Genomic DNA, 26,932 nt, shown 5'->3' on the forward strand with positions numbered 1-26,932 from the left:
GCTTTTAAACAGATGAAGCCCCGGTGTTGCTCCTTTGGAGGTTTCTTTCTTGCGGGGAGCCTTGGAAAGTGCTTTTGCTCTCCTCTCTTCTCTATACATTGAGCCTTTGCATTGAGAGGGGGTGGGATCTCAGCCTCCTCATTTAAGAAACAGGTGGCAGCGATGCCTGCTGGTTATCATACAGCCCCACCTCCTCTGCCTGCAACCCCTCAGATGGAGAGCAGTTCATCCGGCTATTCTGGCTGCTTGTTGTCATCTGGGTTTCAGCTCACCATGAATGTCTATAGAGATTCTCAGTCACCATGAGTGTCTATAGCAGGGGTCCTCAAACTTGGCAGCTTTAAGACATGTGGACTTCAACTCCCAGAATTCTGGAAGTTGAAGTCCACAAGCTAAGCTGGCTGGAGAATACTGGGAGTTGAAGTCCACAAGTCTTAAAGCTGCCACGTTTGAAGACCTCTGGTCCAGGGGTGAAATGCTCCTGGTTCGGACCGGATGGCCCGATCCGGTAGCGATGGTGGCGGGTGGTTCGGAGAACCGGTAGCAAAAATCTCTGCGCCCCCCCCCCCACCACCACCACTACCATGCCCAGCTAAGCCGCACAATCATCAGAGGCTTTTATTTTACTTTTAAAAGCATTTTTTCTACAACTTCTTCCCCCGAAAAAATGCTTTTAAAAGTAAAAAAAAAAAAGCCTCTGATGATCGCGTGGCTCAGCTGGGATCTCAGAGGCTTTTCAAAGCAATTTTTTCTGCAACCTCTTCCGGGGAGTTTAAAAAATGCTTTGAAAAGCCTCTGCCGATCAGGAACACAGCTGGGATCATCAGAACCTTTTCAAAGCATTTTTTTAACCACCTCTTCCGTGGAAGAGATTGCAGAAAAAAATGCTTTGAAAAGTCTCCCTGAGGATCAGGCAACTCAGCTGGGATCGTCAGAGAGACTTTTAAAGCATTTTTTTCTGCAACCTCTTCAGCGGAAGAGGTGGTTAAAAAAATGCTTTGAAAAGGCTCTGACGATCCCAGCTGTGTTCCTGATCGGCAGAGGCTTTTCAAAGCAATTTTTTTTTGCATTTGCAGAAAAAATGCTTTGAAAAGTTAAAATTAAAAAAAAAGTTGGCCACGCCCACCCAGTCACATTACCACCAAGCATGCCCACAGACCCGATAGTAACAAATTTTACATTTCACCCCTGCTCTGGTCTATAGAGATTCTCATGGTTGTCCCAAAGGTGCTTTTTCAAGAGGCAAGTCCAGTTGACTCTTGAAAAACCACTTTTGGGACTCAACATGAATGACAGTCCTTTCAGTATTCCAGTCCCAAGCCATGGAGGGCCTTAAAAGTAACTACCAGCATCTTGAATTGTACCCAGAAGAACGCTGGGAATCAAGGAAGCTTGCAGAGCATTTGTCATATGCACCAAATAACCAGCTCCATTAATTGTCACACCACCACATCTGTAACAGCTTAAAGCTTCAATAATCTTCAAGGGCAGCCCCTTGTACACCACAGAGCAGTACAACCTCCAATCTGGAGGTATCTGTGGAGATTCTCAGTCATCCAGGTCATCGTTATCTCAAAAGTTATTTTTAAAACAATCCATTTGTCTTTTTTTTTTATAAAGCACTTTTGAGACTCCAATCTGGAGGTTACGAGGGCATGAGTGACTGTAAACAGGAGCCCTGGTCCAGGATCAGAAACCAACTGACTCACAAACCAAAGTTGTGGATAGGCTCTCCTGGCTGCAGCTTCTATCATTTACTTGAGCAGGAGTCATAATTCCAAGGGGACCTCCAGATTGTGTATCAAGTGTCTTGGGGCAATGCCACCAAAGAGAGAAGAAGGTCTAAAGCCCAGAGCTGCTCTGTCTTTTTTCTTTTGCGCTGAAGCCTGTTGCACCCCATCCGTATCCCCCACAGCCTCCAAGCACTGAAACAGAACCTCCACAGCATCAGTGAAACGTTCACTGGGATACAAAGCTCAGCATCATCTTCATAGTCATAATACTTCACTCTAAATTATTGGTTGACGTCACCTCATGTAAAAGACTAAGAAAGGCCAAGTTTCCTTGTCATCAAATAAAGTTGTCTTTAATGTATCAGTCACATTATTTAATCAATGCCACTACATGGATATCTTCTTTATGATTTCAGTTTTAATAATAAACCTTTTAAGAGTGAACGTTCCTTCTGAGCATGTTCAGCAGCAAACACAATTATACATTGTGCACTACACCAGCTTCTGGGGGGGTGTATCATATTTATAGAACTATCAACCCCCAAACATGACAAATTAATTCATCCAGCTGTTGTGATGTAAAGTTCAGTCAGTCCCTAGAAAGAAATTTCAATCAACATCTGGCCTGCCACATTTTTTCATCTTGGGTAAGGATAAGATATTAACTAGATTGACTGATCCTTGGAGATCAGATAATCCCCTAAACCATCAGGAAGTAGAATTTTGGTGAAAGAAGAGAATCCAGTGGAATAAAAATAACTTTCACCTTTTTAAAAAAACTTGCAGTAGCAAGGCATTATTATTCAGCTCTGATTTATGCGGAAGCTTGAGCAATTCCCAAAATGTAATTCATGCTTTTGACTACATTGCAATATGAACAGGGAATAGAGAATATCCCCTGCTCTAAAGATTTATGGAAAAAAAATCACACAAAACCATAATTACTACAGTACTGTCATCTAGAAAAATATAATGATTATGTGATGGTCACTTCATCCCACAATCATATTTATACATCTCGAGAAGCTGAGGTAGATACTATATAGGTATCTCATACTTTTATGAAACCAATATGGGAACTGACTTTTTACATACACAAAAAACAGAACAAAGCAAATTCTCCCCAATTCCTTCTCAATGTAGGCCCTTCGCTTACAATCTTATTAAATGCTACCTGTGAAAAGAAGCACCAGGTCAAATTCCAGCAGTGAAGCATTTGGCATAGAAGTATCTTTCGCCCACTTGTGATCTTCTCATCTAAAAAAAACCCTGCATTTGTTGTAACATAAATTAGTCTATGCCTATGTGAGCAGAAATCAGTCTATTTGCATGGACAAACTTGATTTTGGATATGTATTAACAACACCCCTAAATGCCATTACAAGTACGCTTTAAGCAACATGCTGAGAAAAAATGAATATTAAAACACATAAATTCATTTTGTGTTCAATGATGTCCACATGCTGAGATAATGACCTCTGCTAGGTGAATGAATTTCTTGTTCCTGAGCAACACACACACACACACACACACACACACACACACACACACACACCTTGCTAATTTGATGTGGGGGAGGGAAATGAGAGGATGTATCATTCCACAGAATAGAAACCTATTTGTGAACTTATGAATAATCAGCAACACCCACAAAATTAAAGGGAAAAAAAACCAGTAAGCCTCAATTTGAAACACTTTTTTTAACCAAACCAATTTCCTTCTCATTGCAACATGCAAATCAGTAGGGATATCAAAGCAGTGTGAGTTATTATGTTAATGGGAATAACTTTACGTGTAAAGATTACTGAACATTAGCACCTGAGAATTATTTAAAAACATGAGTTTGCTTTTTCTTTAAAAAACATATTTCAACTAAATTTAATGTCCAAATTCTAAAACTTTTAAGCGTTTTTAAAATCCGCATGATCATTTATCTTCTAAGTTGCCCTCTTAATCGTCATCAAGATTTTCACGGCCCAGATTTGGTAGTCCTGTATAAGTGTGGTGGAATGTAGTCAGGATTCCCAGGAAGGAGGAACTGCATTCCAGAGGAGATAGAGGCATTAAAGTTTAGATAATTAAATTAAATTAAAGCATTTCCAAAATCATGAGTTCTGCTGCAGATAAAAAAGAAATATCCATATAATTAAGTGATAGTCCTATGGAGACTCCTTAAGTACAAAACCTTGATTAATGAAGACAAAAAAAAATGGGATCAGATAGGATATTTGGATTAAATTGTATGAGGGATAATAGAAGGAAGGCTTTTTACACAACTAAAAGCCGCTAGTCATTCTGATAATGATATAATTGTCTTTTTCCTGAATCCAAAAACTCTACTAATATATTGCCCTACTGAGTTAGACACTGAAAGGTATATAAGTAAATGAAGTGTTTTATTCTTGGTTATTTTTAAAGTGTATTTTTACTCATGGAAGAGAAAGTTATTTGAGAGTAGGCACCTGGAAGGAGTCTAGATGGGCAAATCTTCCTTCTTCCTTATGTTTGCTCTAATATTATGTTATATTCTTTCTTATTATATACTTACATTATTATATATATTACAACATTCTACAGTCACATGGTCCCTGAAGATAGGGTGGCAAGGCTTTATAATATTTTGAAGACCATCTGTCTGCCACCAGAAATTATGTTTGTATCTTTTGTAGGAATTTCCATGAATACAGGGATCCAATTCAGCCAACATTAAGTTAGTGGTGGAGTCACTAAAATCAGCTCCTCGGTGATATTGTGATGCCTTCAACCCAGATGTAAGAAGCACTGGGAATAAGAGTTCTAAAATAAATTTATTTCATCTAAAATTTTACATGAACTTTTTCATATCAAACTTCCTGAAATTTACAAGAAGTAAATTTTTTGTGCCAAAATGGTCATATCAAAATTTGAGATGTAGCTTACTACTCAAATGTGCATATAAATTTATTCATAATATTAAAGGCTATTACATACAAAATGAATATATTAAAAAGCTTGCAAATAGTGCATTAGTTAGGGGTGGAAGGATCACACTGGAAGAAACACATACAGTATGTCAGAGAGTTTACAGCGTGACTACTATTTTGAGACAACTCAGGAGCAAAATACAGGACAAAGAGGTGTGTCTTACAAACAATGGTTTATACAAGACTTCTATATACAGTATACATACACGTGCTAAGCAAAGCCAAGCAATCAATCTTCATCTCTAACTCTACACGAAGAACTAAAATGCAGACACAACACTGAGAGGAGAATGATACAAGAGAGAGAGAGAGAGAGAGAGAGAGAGAGAGAGAGAGAGAGAGAGAGAGAGAGAGAGAGAGAGAGAGAGACTCCCTCTAATGGTCTCCTTTCTATAGGCAGCTTCTTAAAGGGCAATAACCCTGCTGACTCATCCTCAGTCTTAAAGGGGCTGGTCAGCTTTAAATCATCATTACTCTGACACCGTAGATGTTACAGGAAATGCACAGAAAAAAAATACAAATATTTTTGTATTTTGTATAACAAGGATTGTTATGATCATATCTGTGTACCAGATGGGAATGAAAAAAGCACCAAGGCCTTTGGCCTCTTTCTGTTCAGATGAATAGCTAGTAAAAATTATTAGAAAATTGCAGTAAAGTCTTAGTAATTGCATAAAACTTTCATTCATTTCATCAGAGGAAAATAAATGGGAATATTAAGTGAATAGGTGTACATTTATAAATACTTTGGAATGCTGTTTCAGGCTTCACAATCCTGAAGACATATTTTTAATATCTGGCAAATGTTACTCAATGTCACTCTCCAGCTATCTTGATTTTTTTTCCAGTTGAAAGACACCACTTCATCTGCAGATTGCAAAGTCTCCTTGTCAAAGTCATTTATCATCTCCTCTACTGTAACCAAGTCTGTGCTTTCAGAAACCTTGACACCCTAGAGGCCATTCAGTCTAAGTGTATTAGAAGTATCCTTGCAGTCCCAAGATATTAACCGTATCCTTGCAATCCCAAGATATATTAAAACACTGCACTTTGTACAGAGGCAGGCTTAGGTGTCTCTAGATGCTAGAACTTGTTGTCATCATCATTTTGGCTACAGTAATCTTTTTTTTTTTCCTAGCGAGTCTGGCTTTATAGATTTGCAAAGTGAAGCATTTAAGAAATGCTCTTGGCAAGCTTCCAATGACATTATGGAATTTTGCATTAGGTTTTGGAAAGTCCAGAACTATCCCTGTAGCACATTTGGAATAATGATTTTCAAATCAATCTAAGACCAGTTCCCAGTTTCATAATACATGGATTTTTTTCAAATCAGTGGCTACCAGCCTTTTAGCTCTTAACCTGTCACAGTCCTGAAATTTTACCAGGCCTTCATTTTGGCAAGGTTGGATACATTATGTTCTGTGGTACTGTTGGGAAGCTACAAAAATATTAGCCTGTATTGGTGTAAACTGTATATCTGTGGTGCTCAACCTTTCTGGCTTGGCAGCCCAGTGGGGGGTGGGGAATGGTTCCTTGCGAGTGGCAGGAAGGGGCATGCGAGCACGCGCAGCTCCATTTGCTCAGGTGAGGGAGGTTCATGCGCAAGCACAAGCACAAGTTGGCCACTGCTCGCATGAGCAGTGCAAGCACAAGACAGCTGCCACTCACATAAGGGGAGATTTGTGCATGCACATGTGCTCCCCCACCATCGCACAGCCCAGTTCCGAACAGGTCATGGCCCAGTAGTGGCCCGGCCATTGGGGACCCCTGCTGTATACTATACTTTTATGTTAGAGAGCTAGTTTGGTGTAATGTTTAGGTATCAAGCTAGAAGTGTGAGGTTGTATTAGTACCACTTTGGGAATAAAGCCAGGTAGGTGACCTTTGGCCAGTCAGTCCATAAAGGCAAACCACTTTTGGAATCTTACCAAGCCAGCTTCAAGGACTAGTGTGTATGGTTGATTTGAGTCAGTATCAGTCAAGTAGTTACCAGGAATCAACACAAACTCAAAGACACACACACACACACACACATTATTCAATGTTGCTTCGAAGGTTTCAAGACATGGATATTCTCATCCTCTGCAACCTTTGGAAAAGTTATTAGGGTTACTGTGCGGTTATTTTTAAATGGATGCATTTCAGTATTCTGGACCTACATAGTCTTCCCTTTAAATCATTACAGCAATTGCAACATTTCCCAAGCTTGCATAGCTGCCCTGTAATAAAAACAGTTAAAACAGCCCTATTAATGGCAAAGTTGGTGCAAATGCAGCCCATTGCTTCCATATTGTTTATCATAGCCCTACAACATAATCCCTTTTTCTTGGGTGGGAGTGTCTCTTAGGGAAGGTTACAAATGGAACCAATACTTTTTGGATACTTGGTCAAAAATCCCTCTTACTGCATTCAGCAAAGATTAGTTGCCCCCTGGGTCCCACTTTATTATAACATAATTTTTGTTGCTAAGCAAGGCAACTGCTAAATGAATTTGTCTGATTTTACAACCTTCTACTTTGCTTGCATAGGAGAGGGCTTCTGAGATCCTGTTTAACCAAAATCTCTGGAGAGATTCCTGTGGAACAGGCAATGGAACAATAAAGTAATTGGTTTGATCTTTAGACATATGGGTCTGGCTGGTCACATCTGACAATTTTAATCATATGAAATAAGTGGGAGGGATTAGTTATGAAATTCTACACGGAAATTGTTCTGCAGATGAATCTGAATGAGTTTTCCATAAGGAGTTTAACTACATTTAGTTCTTGACAAGGCTGCTGGGGTTGTTAAGAAACAATGTTTTTCTCTTAATCTCTCTAATTTACTCTGCCCATACCCAAGCTCTATCCATGCCTTTTTACACTGTTTCAAACTATGTTTTGGATTTAATCATATACCTACATCATTGCAACTGTGAATATTTCTACAGGTGGAATACAGGTAATCCCTTGACAATGGAGCTCAGCATGAATCAACAGCAGGAAAGAGTATCTACCTTCCATTCTATGCAAGCAAAGTAGAAGGCAGGCAAGAGAATTCTTATTTACATATCAATTTAATCCTTGCATTTTCTGGTAACAAAAGAAAGCATGCAAAATCTGGAGAAAAAAAGGTTAGGTAAACCTGCATAAAAGAAAATAATGGAATGAAAATGCATAAACTGAGGATAAATTTGCATTGTATAGCACTTTTCCTTGTTCTGAATTCCATTTATCATGATGCTCTATACAACATCATATGTGCTGCCTCAGAGACTTAGGGTCTACCTCCATAAGTCCTCTGAACTGGAATTTTTAATACAATTGGTCTTTGGGTTATGATGTTAACTGGGACCAGAATTTCCCTCCAAAGCAATGCCGCCATGAAGTATGATGTCACATGATTGGGTTGGCCAGAGACAGCAATTCTAGCAATCCCATTTGCTATCATTAAGTAAGGACCATGTGGGTCATTAAGCAAAGACCTCATGTGATCAATATTTCTGAATTCCTGCTGGCTTCCCCATTAACTTTGCTTGTGGGAAGCCTGCAGGGAGTGTCGGAATGTCGTCATCATTTGACCATGGGGGTGCTGCAAGAACCAGAAATCTGAGGAATATTCATAATTACTGTTCATTCAACATTGTCAAAACTTTTAATGATCACTGAATAAATGGTCAAAACCCAAGGACTACCTCTATAAGGAAAAGGGAAATTTTAAAGTATAGTGGAAACTAATCATTTTAACTGCAATTGTTTAACTGCATTTTGGCTTTCAAGAATAGTTCGTCCCTCTGAAGAGGTAAAAATATTCTGTCAAGATTTTTCTTTTGCTAATGTAATGAATTAGAAAACAATCCAGAGGCACCTGTGGGAGGCAGGTTTAGTGATGGGTTTGTGGGCCAAATCAAAAAAATTCTACAAAACAGGGCTGACCCAAAGAAAGGCATTTTTCATCCTGGCCAAGTTAGTTTATGTATCAAGGCCACTGTGGATTTTCTCATTATCAGAATAACATTAGGCAAGCATCAAAAAAGAAAGTATTACAGATACAGGTTAGTTCACATTCTGCTGTCACTCTTCACCAAGGAAATATTTTTGAAACAATTTCTAGATGTGCTTTTACAGGAAAGCAAAATAAAACATCTCATAGAGATATGCAAAGATAATTTCAGTTGCAGTACCTATATTGCCTGTTCTAGAATCATAACACGTAACACACAGCATATTTGGAAAGAAATAGTTATGAGGAAAGCAAAAGTAGTAAATCCAAATAGTCTTGCCGATTTCTGAAAACTTCAAACTATTCATCTGGTTATCATTTTTCTGCCAACTATTAAGCCCTAACTTGACAGACATTCACAATAAAATGCTAATTCCCTTTCATTCAAGAACGATTGATGCCTGCCATATTGTCAGTAGCACTTTTTACTCTAGCTGATTATTCAGACCTTGCCAAGAAAAATATTTCAGAGACTGGTTAGGCAGCCAAATACATCAGAGAAATATATATATATATATATATATATATATATATATATATATATATATATATATATATATATATATATATATATATATATATATATATATATATATATATGCTTTAGATTTCACCCTCATTTTTAATGAGAGCAGTTTTAATTTAAGAAAAGGAACAAATTTTTAGATTTGAAGCAGAAAAGATAAAAATGGTTCAACAACTCTATAGAAACTTACCTTATAAATATATTTCTTTACTATGTAACTACAGCTACTTTGTACTATTGAAATACATGTATTTGCTTTTTGGAAACCTATGTTTCATTAGAAAATTTTGATATGATATTCTAAAAAAACTGTCACGTACGTAAAATCTAGTATGAAGAGTGAGTTAGAGATATTTATTACTGTTTCTTTCTACAAATAGGTTAGACATGGAATGTCTTAAAAATACTACCAAGGACTTGACTGTTCCTGTATTGTCAAGTACAAATACAAAAAAAGTATTCAAGAATTTATGTCAAATTAAACAGCAAGTTCACATGACTGTTTCCCCTTGATCAGGGGTGTCAAACTCACATTGTTACGGCAGCATCACATGACATATCAAGACTTTTTTTCCCCTTCCCTAACCAGGTGTGGTCAGTGCATGGCGCATCCGGCCTGCGGGCTGGGAGTTTGACAGCCCTGCCTTAGATACTTCACTTTCCAAACTATAGCCAGGTGCTTCAATCAACTGGCCTTTTCTCAGACAGGATATTCATATGGCTGCATTATTCCTGTACAGATTAAGTGTGTCACAATCTAATGTCGGCATTTGCACAACTTGTGGACTTCAACTCCCATAATTCCCCAGCTAGCATCGATGGCTGAAGAATTCTGGGAGTTGAAGTTCACAAGTAATACGGGTGCCAAGTTTGGAGACCTCTGATCTAATCGTTCAAGTGTTGGTCCACTTAAGGCCACCTTCAGTAAAAGAACTTTGCTGGATGATTTGGGAACAGTTGCCCGTTCTCAGTCTGTTCTGTCCCCATTCCACTCACGCACCTCCACAGACGGCCCCGAGTTAATAAGCCACACGACAAAACTCTGATGATAAAGCTGGCAGCAACCCAGTGGCTAGCTGCCAATTCAGACTTTACTCACACAAAACAAAGATTAGACTGCCAGCATTCCGATAAAACAGGCAGAGTGTCAACAATACAAGGATTCATCCAAATGCAGTCCGATAAAGCAGGCAAAGTCCAGTAACACAGAGATCATGGAGTATTTCCAGTTTTTGCTCGTCACAAACTGAACCGGCCACCACACCCATATTTATACCCTGTGGGGTGTGGTCCAGTGACTCAGCTAATCTCTGGCACGCCTTCCCCTCTGCTGTACACGCTTCTCCTTGCGCCTCTGGCGAGGGTCCAGCCAGCACTTATCTCCTTCGTCACTGTCAACCTGTGGCTGCGGGGACGTGCTTGGCTCTGAGCCTATCTTTTGGGCTTCGGTGTCCTCTGGAGGCATTGCCAGAGAGGAGGGACCTGGAGAGGGAGGCCTTGCCAACTCCTCTTCCTCCCTCTCAGAGTCTGCATCTGTCGATAGCCCAGGCTCAAGCAACGGAGCCACAACACAGTCCAACCTACCTCAGAGAATCACTCTGGGAATAAACCAGCAGGTAAGGGGGGACAAAAAGACAAATATAAAGGTTGTCAGGCATCACATGTAGCATAGATCCTGGCAATAGTTTACACAGGATGACAGCCTGCAAGGGCTGCCAGATCTGGGCATGGTTTGAGAAATAAACTGGCAGGTTGCAAGTAGAGGAACAGCAAGAGTTGGCTTGAAACCATGTGTCTGGGCTTTAATTTTCAGTCTGTTTCCACAGGGGGCAGATCAGTCAACAGAGATCAGGTGGAACATCAGCTGTAGGTGAAAGCAGATACTGTTGGGTTCCCTAAATACAGCAATGGTTTCAGCTTTGCAACATGTGCTCCCTCCAGGAGGCAGGTTAGGCAGGAGAGAGACCAGATGGCAGCTGTCAAGATAATGGCTAGAGAATACAAGGAGGGAAGACGAAAAAAAAATCAAAAACCCAGCAACAGCATTAAGCACAGAAGGGCAGGCACAGAAAATTAGACAAAAAGTTGGGAAGGAAAGAGAACATAAGAACAGGAAAATACATCCATATTTATTTGAGCATGCCATTCATCTCAAATCACAAGGACATAAAAATGAATCTGTGCATTTTGATTCTTCTTGGTTTTTCACCCTCTGGTCTCACATTTGTTCCATCGTTCCTTCAGTTGCTTGTTCTTCTTTTTCTAAATCCATCACCAACAATGGATTATTTCATGCGCATTTTGAGGCTTTCTGGGTGTGCACATGTGAAGTGGTCCTGAGAGTGAGAATCTGACCTAAGCAAGGATTAGTGAAACAGGTTTTATAACCAAAAAAGAAGGGAGGTCTATGGTAGAGATAAGCCAAGTCTAGCACCTGACTAACCTATCTTCTACCTGCCAAGAGACAAGTCAAAAAGCATGTATTTTGTATATATGTCCCTGTAAGGAAAAGCTGAAGAAAGTGATTCAGGTGATTGTCAATCTCTTGGACAGAGGAAAACAGAGTGAATTCTTAATGTCCTATATACATGCTATGATTCTGTTTAATTGAATTCATTGAATTAATAACTCCAACACATTTCTCCCATTATACATATTGTTTCTATATTATGGGAGTTCAACCACTCTGGTTTGCAAAATTATTTATGGATTGATATGCTAGTGAACCCAGACATTCTGTCTTATTTAACAAACCACAGCTAAAACAAACCTGGCTTAACACACCATGTCTAAAGGTGACAGTATGTGTGAAAATATGGAGATAACTTTCACATTTAAAGGGCGAGGGGGGAGCGTGAGGGCAGTCAGTAAAGTCAAATAAAAACTAGCGTAAGTCAAGTTGAAACATAGGACAAATATAACAAGCATTTTGGATTAAGGAATAATTTGGGAAGCCAGCTCTGGGAATGCTGGGGAAACAAACTGCCAGATACTCTACACACACAGTTCTCTGCTCTTTATTGCTTGCCAGTTGGCACCATCCAAAATACTGTGACAGAGTGTGGGGATGAGAGAGAATGCATGTGAACATGGGAACATCAACTGGCCAACAAGCCAGTCATCTTTCGTTTTCCCTTTCCATTTGGCTTAAATCACTGTGTCATTTTGCTTTAATGCTTCATGTCAGGCACCCTTCTTATTTCATTTACTTTCCATGTTAGTTAAAGGTACTAGTCTCTAATTTAAAAAAAAAAAAAAGGCTGAAAGGGAAGAACCGGTATCACATAAAACCCATGGAACACAAATGAATAATTTAAAGGTCACCAGTATATATGTACATATATGCATGTAGGTATGTATCTGAATGTGTGTATGTTTTGAAAGTTGTGAAAATGAATATTACTTTGAAGTACCATATTTACAGCAGCCAGCATAACCTTGGTTGGTACAAAATTACCATAACTTTGCCATGTTAACCTGAAAGAGAATTTGGTTGAATGATTTACAGAGGACACTATAAGAGCTGTGAAATCATTCAACAAACTTTCACCAGTTAACCCAGCAAAGCATTTTTAAAAACATGTGCAGGAAAATTGAGATTTGGAGAGAGCCTTGAAGCATCCCAAACTTTTGAATTGCTACTTTAAGGAGTAGTCCCCACTGAGTGCTTTGAAAAAGCCAAGAAAATATTTGTTAGTCTTATATTACTTTTCTTTAAAACATAGTAACCATCAATGATTTTGTGGTCAATTTGTCCATATTTGCATTTAGTATAGATGTTTTTTTTTTAGTTTCAAGCTCCTGTTAATATTATAGTTCTCTATCATCTAAAAACCTACAGTAAATTGAATGGCAATGAGACCTGGAACATGTTTGTATGAGGTTCCAAGAAACAGTACTTGTAATCCACCAGTTTGGCAACAAACTGAAACAACATAGTTTAAATTAAGTAGCACAGTGATTGTAATTGATTAAAATGCCTTCCAGGCTTTTCAAAATATTCATTGTGAAAATGTGAAATAAAATCCCTTTACTCTTAAAATTAATTGGATTGAAAGAAGCTAAGATGCAGTGAAATTTCTTCTAGCACAAATTTTTAGCACATTTTTATACTAGCTAACTCATATCTAGGGGGTTGAGAGATTGAAAACAGTTGCAAAGGATTCTCAAGTAGACAAATACATGGAGTATGTCTGCTACATACTCACCAGTAACCGAATAATCTTCAGTTTATTCATAACATGGCACTATTATCGTCATTTGCTGAGTTTAACAGTGACCAAGAGCACCAGATTATTGAATTCTGTTGCTACAATTTTAACCAGCATCTTTGGCTTTGAGCATTCCAACATAGAAAACAATAGGCCTTACATTATTATTGTGAATATGATGGATCTTACACTAGAAAGACAAATGGCAGGCCAAATTAGACTTTCAAACACTATGGTAAGTTGAGTTGATATACCTGAGCATAATAGCTATCAGAAGATGAATTCTTAGTTCTTTTTGATTGAATGTCAGTGAAGTTACAAAGTGACCTGTTCTTTGGTATGCTGAATAGTTTTTAAGTATAGGAATTTAAGGAATTTAAGTATAGTTTAGATTTGGTTTAATTAAATATTGTTTTTGATTACATATTATAAGCAGCACAAAAATTCTATAAAACATAATTATAGCCCAAAATAACAGCATAACCCTGTTACACAAATTTATATTTAAATTATTATAGCAGGCCCTAAACAGCAAAAAAGGAACATAAAAATTCATCTAATCTATTAAAATATTTTTCTACAGATTTTCCAGACTGTAAAAGTAAGTCAGTCCTAGTGGTGGGTTTCTACTGGTTTGCCCCGGTTTGGTCAAACCGGTAGTGGCGGTGGCGGGAAGCTCTGCCCACCCGCCCGGACATCATCACGGACGCTCTGCGCATGTGCAGAAGGTTCTGTGCATATGCAGAAGTGCTGCGCATGAGCGAAGTGAGCGTGCATGCACACTCACAGTTCCAAACTGGTAGCGAAGGTAAGTGGAACCCACTACTGGTCAGTCCCCAAAATCTTGGTAGGATATATTTTTATGGGAGTTAAATCCTGTGGGCAGTGCAACACCGTGATCATTATTTCTGTGGTTTTGTGAAAGTGATTTCTGTAAAAGTGGGACACAGATCAGGGCTTTCCCCATACATGTGAGAAATGAGAAACAACAGAGGTGATTTCTTTTCAGAACCAGTCCATGGGAATTATTTCAAGGTGCCCATTAGTACTGTGAACAAAATTATACAAAATACTGACAGAATAAACATCTTGTTGCAATTTTGACTGACATCTTCTACCCACTTCTTTCAAACTTAAAGGACAAAGTTTTTGACATACAGTATATTCATTCTCTAGCTCCCTCTGAATTACAAAACATTTGATTCACTTGTTTTACTCCTAATGTAGCATCAGAGACTAAATGTAGAGTATGAACTCTTTGACATGTTTTTTAGTATGCAGTGAGTCACCAAATTTCATTTCTCTCTCTCTTTTTTTTCCTCTCTCTCTCCTCCCCCCTCTGAGGAAAGTAACTTTTTCTCTTTCTTTAGAATTATTCCCCTCTCTCCCTCTTTTAATAAATATTATCCTATAATACATGGATCATTCTGTATCATACTGCAAATGGACATGATAGTATTGAAGAAAACAAAGTCTTGTAACATCAAGATCAGCTGACTGAGGCAGTTCTCTCAATATCTACTAGTAGAAAGCAGCTCTCACCTATTCCTCTCCTTGCTGCTACTTATTCTTAGATTAGATGACAGTAATCGTTAAAAACAACAGTCAAGATTTGTGTCCCAGTGATAACTACAGTATTTAGATGTGTATTAAACACCATATAGCTACACAGGATTTTAATCAACACATACTAAATACTTGTACTTCTGAAGTCAACTTTCTATTTAGTCATAACATTCTACACAGATTATATAGAACTAGATTCAACATGCTTAGTTTTAATGTAAATCTTCTAAATTATGATTAATAATTCATCTATATGAAATAAATTATTAAGATTTTAAAACATTCTTACTATAGGGCATTAGCAAAAGGAGTACCAAATCTTTTCGATCATATACAATTAGGCTCCCTAAAACCTAATTATCTGCTTCTCACAGAAGGCAAAAAGAATATTTCCCAAGCAAAGATAATATTCTTTTATCCTCTCTTTTGTTTAATTATTATACTTTACAATTATAATGCATAATACTGTTGAATCCTCCCCTAGCGACCAAAGATAAATGTTTGACTACCAAAGCAACTCTTTCCTACAATTTCTATACTCCAGCTCTGCACTTATCTTTTGGCTTTGCAAAGTCAATTTAAAAGACACATCATGATTATCCATTTAATCGCGGATACCAGCAGTGGCTATATCAACATTTACACAGTCACTGGAAATAAATCTAGTAAACTCAGTGGTCAACTAATATGTGCCATAAATGCATGCATCAAAGAATCAGACACTGAAAACTGCTACAATCCAATATCCAGCAGTTGCATTCATGTACTAAAACATTGTTTTACCTTCAGTGTGAGTAGCTGAATTCATCTGAGATCACATTATGCCTGAATTCATGAAGATCTAGTTTCATGCTATATTGTAGTAGATCTTAAGAAGCTAGGTTCCCTCATCCCATTATTTGACTCCACTGTATCCCTGGGTAGTTTTTCCTCAATTACTACCAGTCAGATTTTCCAGCAATGAATAAGAATTTAAAAATTGTTGTGATTTCTTATAATGAAGAAAACCCATTCAGAACAACCAAAGTGCTACAAGAAACATTAAATTACAAGCAAATACTGTATATGAAAGGAATTTTAATGTTCTGTTTGGTGGCCTCAAGTTTTCTTATTGAAGCAAGCTTTGAAAATTCTACACTTCTCTAAAGATTAGTGAACAGAACTTCCCCAAGTATCAACTCAATCTTTTGGTAGGATGCAAGGTTTGGAATTAAGTATGTACAACTGATCACCTACCTTCATCACTACCAACTTTATGTCAAGCAATGAATGTGTGCTGTTACCATCCTTAGTCAAAAGGAACGGTAGGTGCAGTAAAAAATCTTCTGAATCTCCTTGCTCTCATTCTAGTAGTAGTTCAGATTTTTGCAGTCTAGTTACAATGATCCTACAGAGGCAGTAACAAAGGCTCCTACTAGAGACTTACTTTCCTTTCCTTTCCTTTCTTTCCCTTCCCTTCCCTAGCATAACACTGTCTTTGTGGAAGGGAGGGAGTGGCAGCTGTCAGAACCTGCTAGCAATTAAATCCCATCTTTTTCCTCACACTTCTCTGCCAAATCGCAATTGTCAATCTCCTCCATTTTCTTGCATTGCAAACAGGGTGATAAAATAAGAACACTTGTCAGCTGATAACACATATGCAAATGACATCACTACATAGAATGTAAGAGCTGATTCACTCTATTTCTTAAATATAGTCTTTTTAAAACAGGCATGTACTGAACATGGCTATAACAATAAGATAAATTATTTGAATTTCAGTTTGTTAGACTGCAAAATAAATGATATGTAATTCCACATGGTCTCTTTAAAAAGTATTTTAAAAAATGTTTTTCCAAGTCTTTAAAGTCACTTCTAAAATTCTAAGATGGGAGCCTGTTTAATGAAGCCATCATTACCCAATCTTTTCACTGTCTGACAGGCTAGGGAACTACTGCTAAAGAAATGTGTAGGAGGTGATGGCATGTGTCATACTGAAGCAGTGGTTCAGTAATATGAAATATATATGGGAACTCCTTAAAAAGTTTGCAGTGCATTTCCAGTCCTAATCAGAATCTTCTTTAAGCCTAGAAGAGCAGCTGCATAGTAATCCTTGGAGCTTGACAAGAATTCTTATTCTTACCTCCTCATATTTATAATAATTTTGCAGTGTGTGTGTGTGTGTGTGTGTGTGTGTGTGTGTATTGGCCCCAACAATCTGGGTCCTCGTTTTACCGACCTCGGAAGGATAGAAGGCTGAGTCAACCTGCAATACTGCCTTCTAACCACTGCACCATCACAATTAAATGTAGTTTATATACTAAAATGAGTATATAAAATAAGAACAAACCCTACTTCCTTCTAGCATTGATGGCGTTACCTAGTTTGGTAATGAAACTACCAAGCTCAGAGAGCACCAAGGACTCCACAGCTCAACTCTGAGCTAATATTCTCTTCTATCAGTATAGGATGTGTTTATGGAATCAGCCTTCTTCATGCAGTTTACTGTAGGGTGCAAAAGGGCACGATAGATTCTCTTTCCCCTTACAGAGAAGCTAGATGGATTGGCAGTTAAATATTTTTCAAGCCACACAATAGGGTACAATTTGCTGCCACAGCAGAGGGCAACACATGAGTAGCATTGGAAATGCCAGGCAGGCTGCATGGTAGGAACAGCTCTACCTTCCAAAAAAGGGAAGCTCAAGAGAAGCCCTTGGGAGTGGCAATTTACATTGTGCCAGCTGAGGCAGTAGCATCACTTTTCTTCATAGTATGATTGGCCCTGATACTGTAGATGACATAGGGGAAAAAGTCCTTTAACCCCATGCCAACCCTCCACTGTAGAGCTGAATTGTATCTATTTGTTTATTGAACTCTGTTTATTTGCTTATTTAATATATTCATATAGCTGTCCTTTACCCAAAGGAACTCAGGACTTCTATTAAACTTAAGCATTCTGTATGATATGTAAAATGCACAGGTATGTTCTTAACCACAAACTGTAATTTTTTTCCTTGATTCATTCTCTTCTAATGTAACCAAAGGTGGATGCCAAAGCAAGAGAACCTCTAGAGGCTAGTAATCAAATTTTATGTTATATTTTAAAGGAAACTTACTGTCCTCTTGAAGGAGAATTGCCATGATAGATTCTATCTTTTCAAAGAGCAACACACACCTGGGAAGAAAAGCTTGTAATGGAAGTGTTTTTTCTACTGTTAATAATAGCAAGCACTAGCAAAGCACTTCAGTTCTGAGTGGGTCCTTAAACAGATACGTTCTTTTTCTATAATTCAAAGCAAGCACCTTGAAGCAGAACAAATATCATTTACAGATTTCATTCTAACAAACTATCATTCAGGTTTTAAAAATGTATATATAAATATAATACTAACAAGCATTGTAAGAGCTTGTAAAAGCAAGAGCAACTTTATTGTATATAAAGTAACCTAGTATAGTATATATTGTAACCTAGTCTATATCCTGTTAATAGTACAGGATATATTAGTTAATACTGAAAGGAAGATAATCTATATTCAGTTAATAGCTGAAAGGAAGATAATCTATAGTTCACCATATATTAATAGATTAAAACAGTTTCTATTGACAAGAAGCTTCTGAAAATTATGCCCAGCCCGAAATCTTCAAAGTTGAGTTGTTATGCAATTAGTAATTTCAGTTTCTAACACAAAACAAAATTCCAAACTGTCTTTCTTAGAATTCATGCATAGTTACATTAATACATTGAAACTCTGTGGTTCATTTTCAAATTAAGCAATACTGTCAGTCAAGAACTAATTTACTGTAGGCTACTGTAAACTACTGTACTGTAGTTTAATGAAAAGAAGGACTAGGGGAGACATGATAGCAATATTCCAATATCTCAAGGGCTGCCACAAGGAAGAGGGAGTCAAACTATTCTTCAAAGCACCTGAGGACAGGACAAGAAGCAATGGGCGGAAACTAATCAAGGAGAGAAGCAACTTAGAACTAAAAAGAAATTTCCTGACAGTTTGAACAATTAATCAGTGGAACAACTTGCTTCCAGAAGTTGTAAATGCTCCCACACTGGAAGTTTTTAAGAAGAGATTGGATAACCATTTGTCTGAAGTGGTGTAGGCTTTCCTGCCTAAGCAGGGGGTTGGACTAGAAGACCTCCAAGGTCCCTTCCAACTCTGTTATTCTATTCTATTCTATTCTATTCTATTCTATTCTATTCTATTCTATTCTATTCTATTCTATTCTATTCTATTCTATTCTATTCTATTCTAGGCATCTCTGTTGAAATCAGAAAGCAGCAGCATAGGGAAATGTGTGAGTCCAAAAAAAAAAAATGATTCCTGGTGGGAAGGGCAAATGGAACACATTGCAAAAATACTGATGCAATCATATCTTCAGAACTTTTAACAGTTCTTTCTAGATTTATCAACATTAGCCCCATCCCTTTGGAACCACTTCCATTTCTTTTTATGTAAGACGTGGATTGACAACTGAACATGAACTCAATTGATTCAGATGTGTTTGGTAGCAGTCTGTCTAAATTACTTGGTTGACTTTCCACCTTGCAAGGCTAAAATGCCATTCCCTTTCGACTTCTTAAAACAATGTGAATCCTGAAGTTCATAGAGTCATGTGTTCCCCTATAATTTCAAGGCAAGAATACTGTAAAATGAACATGGCTTCGTTGACTTTCACATCAGGTTCACATTACAGTATAGAAGAACTACCACAAACATCCCTTTTAAATATATATATATATATATATATATAAATGCTAATATGCATAGTTTTGCTCTAATGGCTGCTGGAGTTAGGAAGTTTTCTTTTAAAAATAAAGGTGAAATTGACAAAGCTTTCCTGTCTTCAAGAGTAATGCTACTGATTTTGTTCTCATGATTCCAAAGACACTTTGGGGAGTTACTATTATATCTTCCTTTTCTGACCTCTGTATAAAATTGCTTCCTTGAAAAGAAGTGAATGAGGTACATAGTACTGCATTTGACATGCTTGGGGAAATGGACAATTAGAAGGTTGTTTAGATGTGCTGCCTATATGGTGTGGGAGAAAACCAGATCCCATTGGGAAGACTGTAATGGGAATGGAGGTGGAAGATTAGCCTGTTTACCTTGTAGCATTGTAGGCAGTAGGACATAAAAAGAAGACAGCAATGGCCTCACTGACTAGAGAGCAACTGTGCTATGGCTGGGACTTGGAACAATACCCCAATTGTGAGTTCCTCTCCCAGGTTCTGGAGGGCTACTTAATGCTGAATTGAGACAGCCTCAGACTTATAGCTGAAATTTCACCTATTGCGGCCTTAGTTCCTTTAATTTTCTTAGCTTCTTACAATGTGCGTTTCAAGTTGGCTGGTAGCAGAAGAAGGGGCCTTTGTGATTTGGGTAGATAGTCAAGATCAAGATCTGACAGTATGAGTATTGGGCTCTGAGTGGGAGCTTATCCAACCTTGTCTCTGCTCCAGGGAAGTTCAATTTCACAGCATCCTGTGAACAGGAGGCTAGTTTCTGAAGCATGGACCTTTAAACATGAGGTTGGAGTTATGAGATTGCACACTGGCTTGGCAATGACGGTGGGTTCCATTAGTATTGGCTCTCTTATGTCTGCTCCTTGCATGAAAAAGTATTTGTATTTTTTCTTATTTGTAGGGTTTTTTCCACCTTCATCTACCCAACTATCAGATTGAATGAGGCCATCTCTCTTTCTGGGTCCCATCCATAAGGGAATGTCATTTAAAACATTCCCAGGAGTGGGCATTTTTGATTGGTGCCCATAAGCTTTGGAACTGGGGGCAGATGTCCTGGTCCATCCCTAGTCTTAGGAGCACAACTAAAACTGTTTGTTCCATCTAGTACTGTTAGGTGTGATTGTTAGCCTCCCAGGACCTTTGGAAATGGGGAGCATAGAAATTAAGTGAATAAATAAATTGGTTCTCTTTATAACAATTTGCTTTTCAATAATCTCACCATCTTGCTTCTGAATGTTTCAAATTATAACCAAAAGAACAAATTGGTATACCTGAACTCAAAAAAAAAAAAAAAAAAGTCATGGCATTTAATATACAAAAATTCTTGCAGCATTGTGTGGCTGTTAACCCTAATTTAGAAGTGAAACACTCATATATTAGCATAAATGCATATTTATGAAGATGTTACCTAGTCAGGTAACAAAATGGCTACAAACAAATAACCAAGCTCAGAGAGCACCAAGCGCTTCAGGTAAACGTAATATTTGCAACTTTCTCAGAGTAATGATTGATCTTAAAGTATAACTCAGCAATTAAGCAAACTGTTACTTTGCCCTTATGATGCTAAATAAAATACCTCATGCATTAAGATATTACTTTTCTGACTGGAAATAAAAACTATCATATCGTAGCAATTTCAGCAAATCCAACTCAAAAACCACCAAGCTGACATCAAAATGTTTCAATAAGAAATTGCTTACTGTAGGACTAAAATATGCTCTGAAGAGTCCCGAGTATTTTAATTATGTACAGATAAAAAACTCCTAGCATATTAAAATTTCCAAACAGAATTTGATAGTTTTTATAAAGCAATGAAGATATATCAGCTAAGATACTACAGCTAAGCACGACTTTAAGTCCATCAGTAGTTTTTCAGGCTAAATGTATCAAAAAGCCATTTTATTTTACAGCAGTCTACCTATCTGTACTTATGAAGGAATTCAGATTTCCTTTCCTACTGTAGGCTATTCTTTCAAAAACAAATAAAGAAAAAGACCTTCTGACCCCAAACCTATATTACTCTGGATCCTGTGCTGATTTTCCTATGGGTCAATTTTGAACTAAACTGGTATGTAAGACTCATCAACCAGTCACCTAATTGTCAGTCCTTCCTTGGAAATGACTCTCATTTCCTTTAGAAAAACTGCTTTTGATTTAAAAAAAAAATCTTCAAGTGGCTGATAAAAGAATAAAGTCCAGACCCTTATCAAAGATTAAGGTTCCAGATAAATCCAAGTAAGGTAAAGGTTCCCCTGCACATGTGTGCTAGACTAGGGGCGGTGCTCATCTCTGTTTCTAAGCCGAAGAGCCAGAGCTGTCTGAAGACGTCTCTGTGATCATGTGGCCAGCATGACTAAACGCTGAAGGCACACGGAGCGCTGTTACCTTCCCACCAAAGGTGGTCCCTATTTTTCTACTTGTATTTTTTATGGGCTTTCGAACTGCTAGGTTGGCAGAAGCTGGGACAAGTAACAGGAGCTCACTTGAACCGCTGAATTGCCGACCTTCTGATCGACAATCCAAATAGTCAAGTACAATTAGCTTTAGCTTTGCTTTGACTGTTGAGTATTTCTCAAAAGTCTCCCAAAAGTCTCCCAAATTATCTCCCAAAAGTGGGACATAATTATCTCCCACTTTTTTTTCATCAATGGACTGAATTGGATTTGGAATTGATGTAATCTTTTACATAACCTGGGAGTATCTAAGGTTATGCCAGGATGCAGACTGTAAAAAGGCTTTTAATACTCTGAAGGCTCCATTCTTGGGATGAAGCTTCTTGTTTTCTGTTCAGGCTGAATCTATGAATTGTTAGATATACCATATCTAAGTTGCAACATTCTGGCCAATACAGAACATTCTAACAATGTTTGCAGCCCAAGTTGGCATAATGCTCTTATGGCAGTACACCTATTTCTGCAATGGGTTTACCTCACAAAGCTGAAGAAATGAATGCTCTGCCTTATATTGCTTTATATTAGTGCAGTTTCCAAAAACTTGAACAACTTGAAAGGGATATAATATCTTCTAGCTCTAAGGTGAAACACTAAGTCACTATGCAGTGAATTATTTTATCCATTCATGCATTTGAGAATAATTGATTTATATGATAAGTAGATTTCAGTGATATGGCTCATCAGTAAAAAAGAAAAAAAGAAGGATTAGTGAAGCTCTGGACTGAGTTATGCCAACCTTCTAACGAGTTGGGTGTTTTTCTAAAACCCTTGAATGAGTTACGAGTTTTTAGGCTACTTTCTGGTAATTGTAGTCCCAACACAAACTGGAGGGGTACCAGTTAGACAAAAGCTAATCTAGGCTTGATTCATGTTCTGTAATGAATTTGTATAAGAGTGTACCTTTGAATTAGGTTTTGACTCCTGAATTAGTCTGAGCTGTTTTCTTGGCAAGTTATTTGGAAGTAGCCTACCCTTGTTTTCTTCTATGGGCTGACAGACAGTGACTGATCCGAGGTCACCCAGTTGGCTTCACACCTAAGACAGAACTAGAACTCCTGGTTTCTGGTCTGATGCCTTAACCAAAACACCAAATTCATCCCTTTCATGGATGTATTCATACCCTTCTTTTGATCCTGGGCAATTTATACCCAATACCATTTAGACATTTCCTGATATATTCATTTTAAGCAATTCATTAGAGAAATGATGGTTTAATTAATACTTTAATCATATTATAAACTGTTGAGCATAAAAATTATATACATGCTTAAGCTGCATCTCTATCTCAATGGTGCTCACTTTGAAACATCATATATCCATTCAGCCATGATCTTGCTGGCATTTTGTAATGCCCTGCAATCCTGCTTCCCACGAAGCAGGGTTGCGTTCTAAATTTTTTTACTACTGGTTCTGTGGGCGTGGCTTATTTTGTGGGCGTGGCTTGATGGTCATGTGACAATTCTTTAGGATTTAGCAGAGATACTGGCCTACCTGGCTTTTAACTGCTTGCAGAGCTGTACCAGTCTACTCATTTGTTTTTGGAGGCACTGGTCTACCCATTTATATTTGCAGGCACCGGTCTACCCATTATATTTGCAGGCACCGGTCTACTCATTTATTTTTGCAGGCACTGGTCTACCCATTTATTTTTGCAGGCACCGGTCTACTCATTTGTTTTCTTTTAACACTGATCAGCTGTAGGGCAGCCCTTTGAAGCCCCGCTTCAGTTTTTTTCCCTCTAGCCGATCAGCTGGGACTCAGGAGGCAGCAATAGATTGGGGGTGGGGCCAAATAAAAGGTAAGAATAATGCAGGGGGGTGGGGGGGGCAGAACCGGTTTGGTGATGTCATATTGTCACCGCTACTGGCTCGGTGGAACTGAGCCGAACCGGGAGGAACCCACAACTGCCATGAAGACCTGAATGTTCCCTTGGACATTAGTCTTGCAGGTTGGGTAAGTGGGTCAGTTGTGACTGTCGTTGTCTGACTCAAATTAGATTATCCTTATAATAGAGTTATTATGCTGTTGTTATTAATAATAATATTTATTTATTTTTGTTCATGTTCTTGATTAAAAACCATGATTGGTTTTCAATCCTTTTTGTCATCTAGTGTCTCAATTGCAATAGTAAATGAACAAACAGATTTTACTGAATCCAGTAGTCGATGCATACAATATGGGCAGAGAGCTGAAATGTAAAGCACGCTTGGGAGTGTCAACCCTCCCCCAACTCAACACGATTTACTTTTGAATAGAAATAATAATTAGTTTGTGCTTAAACATCTTTTCCATAAAATTAATTAATTTTGTTGGCATGAACAATAAATAGTTTCTTTGATGCCTTATATAACACAAAATTAGAACAGGTAGGGGGTATCAAAAAGATTATGAATATTTAAATCTGTAGTTCCTAAAAAGAATGTCACATATTTGAATATTTTATCATCGTAATTTATCATCACTTTCAGTATTCTGAATTTAAAAGATAACATTCTTTTTCTCAAACAATGGATTACTTGAGTTTATAACATGCCATATCCTGAGGCAGTCACCATGTTTATTTATCAGCAGTTTCCAAACTGCAGGATATAGATTTGTCACAGAAACTGATAACATTTTTCAGGACTGTTTTCCCAAAGTATTTTTGTGAACATAAAACAGATGTCCCTACTAACCCAGCATTGCTAATCGGGCATCATACAGATTGGATAGATAAAAAAAATATATTGCAATCACTTGACTCAAAAGTAATGCAAATAACCCTAGCCGCCCAGAGTTCTCGGAGAGTGGGTGGCATAGAAATATGACTAATAAATAAATAATAAATAAATAAAAGGTCAAAAGCCCCACAAACTATATATTCGTTATTATGATCTATGTTCTTTTTGTCTGCCGTGAGTGGCAGACTAAAGTCATCTTCATATTCTATTAAAGGTGTTATTTTTCTGAAAGAGAAAGACTACTTTCAAAGAAAAATCTTTCTCTGATCATTGCTAAGAGCAGGAAGATAAAAGTGAAGAGTTTCCCTGTCACATTTCTGAACACCTTTTATTATCATATTTCATGGTTAAAATATTAATCTTATTGGGCCGTGAGATACCAAAAAATTTACATGGCAAAAAAACTACATAAATAATTGAAGTACAAAAAAAAGGGAGAAACATTATCTAATTTATCATTTACTTTAAAATGACTACAATCATAGAAGAGTCTGAATAATAACAGGAATAGTCTTACAGACTTTCCCTGGTAGCTGGTCTAAAACTATTCTGCTTTACCGTGATTTTATACTACGTAATTAAAACATTGAGTATATAGCAATAGCACTTAGACTTACATACCGCTTCATAGTACTTTTACAGCCCTCTCTAAGCGGTTTACAGAGTCAGCATATTGCCCCCAACAATCTGGATCCTCATATACCCCATACTCCAGGGGTGAAATGCTCCCGGTTCAGACCGGATCGCCTGATCCGGTAGCGATGGAGGCGGGTGGTTTAGAGAACTGGTAGCAAAAATCCCTGCCCTCCCCATTGCCCAGCTGAGCCGCGCAATCATCAGAGGCTTTTTTTTAATTTTTAAAGGCATTTTTTTCTACAACCTCTTTGACCGAAAAAATGCTTTTAAAAGTTAAAAAAAAAAAGCCTCTGATGATCACGCAGCTCAGCTGGGATCATCAGAGGCTTTTTTTTTTTTTTTTAAAGAAAGCCTCTGTCGATCAGGCAAGTCAGCTGGGATTGTCAGAGGCTTTAAAAGCAAATCTGAAGAGGTTGTAGAAAAAATGGTTTTAAAAGTAAAAAAAAAAAAAAAAAAAGTTGGCCATGCCCACTCAGTCATATTACCCCACCACCACCAAGCCACGCCCACAGAACCGGTAGTAACAAATTTTACATTTCACCACTGCCATTCTCCCTTCGGTTACATTACAAAATTCACAAGACATATAGACATATATGAATATTTGTATATACAGGTACTCCTCGACTTACAACAGTTCACTTAGTGACCGTTCAAAGTTACAACAGCACTGAAAAAAAGTGAGCTATAACCATTTTTCACGCTTATGACCATTGCAGCATCCCATGGTCACGTGATTTACATTCAGATGCTTGATAATTAACTCACATTTATGGCAGTTGCAGTGTCATATGATCACCTTTTGCAACTTTGTGACAAGCAAAAGTTAATGGGGAAACCAGATTCACTTAACAACCGTGTTACTAATATAACAATTGCAGTGATTCACTTAACAAATGTGGCAAGAAAAGCCGTAAAATAGGCCAAAACTCATTTAACAAATTTCTCACTGAGCAACATAAATTTTGGGCTCAATTGTGGTCGTGAGTTGAAGAGTCCCTGTATATGTCTGTACCTATATTTACATACCATATTTAGGAATGTTCAAAGGCCATGCATTAAATAACCAAGGAAATATTTAGAAGAAAATGGCAATCAATGCAAACATTTAATATAATTTAGATAATATCTTGTCTATGGGGCCAGATACTCACACAAGTATACATATACACTTATACACAAGTACTAATATTTATTATTTCCAAGCCTTGTGTAACAACCATTGCCTTTTTACTCATATAAAAGTTATTCCTTCCAAACTAAAGATGTTCCAACTAAATCTGGATCCTTAAAGATCCTTAAAGAATATCGTTTTGAAATGGGATTTCCCCATTGCCTAATCTTAAATAGGCACCTAATAAAAGAGTCAAACCCAGGAACCTATTTACCAAGAGTACACTGAAAG

At 37.7% G+C, this 26,932-nt stretch overlaps 1 protein-coding gene across 3 annotated transcripts in view; it reads right to left on the minus strand.

Moving 5' to 3' along the window:
- Positions 1-26,932, minus strand: part of PRKN (parkin RBR E3 ubiquitin protein ligase) — a 722,481-nt gene that overhangs the window by 518,409 nt on the left and 177,140 nt on the right. Inside the window, exon 1 of one of the 3 annotated variants that reach the window (XM_034428509.3) lies at positions 16,217-16,566. The exons of the other annotated variants lie outside the window; for them this stretch is intronic. Within the exon in view, the coding sequence (XP_034284400.2) occupies positions 16,217-16,222 (6 nt within the window). The 5' untranslated portion in view covers positions 16,223-16,566. Of the gene's footprint in view, positions 1-16,216; positions 16,567-26,932 lie in introns of those variants that run through there. 3 annotated transcript variants of the gene reach the window in all.

This window comes from Pantherophis guttatus, chromosome 1 (genome assembly GCF_059756535.1).
Source record: "Pantherophis guttatus breed Tessera chromosome 1, ASM5975653v1, whole genome shotgun sequence".
Lineage (NCBI taxonomy): Eukaryota > Metazoa > Chordata > Lepidosauria > Squamata > Colubridae > Pantherophis > Pantherophis guttatus.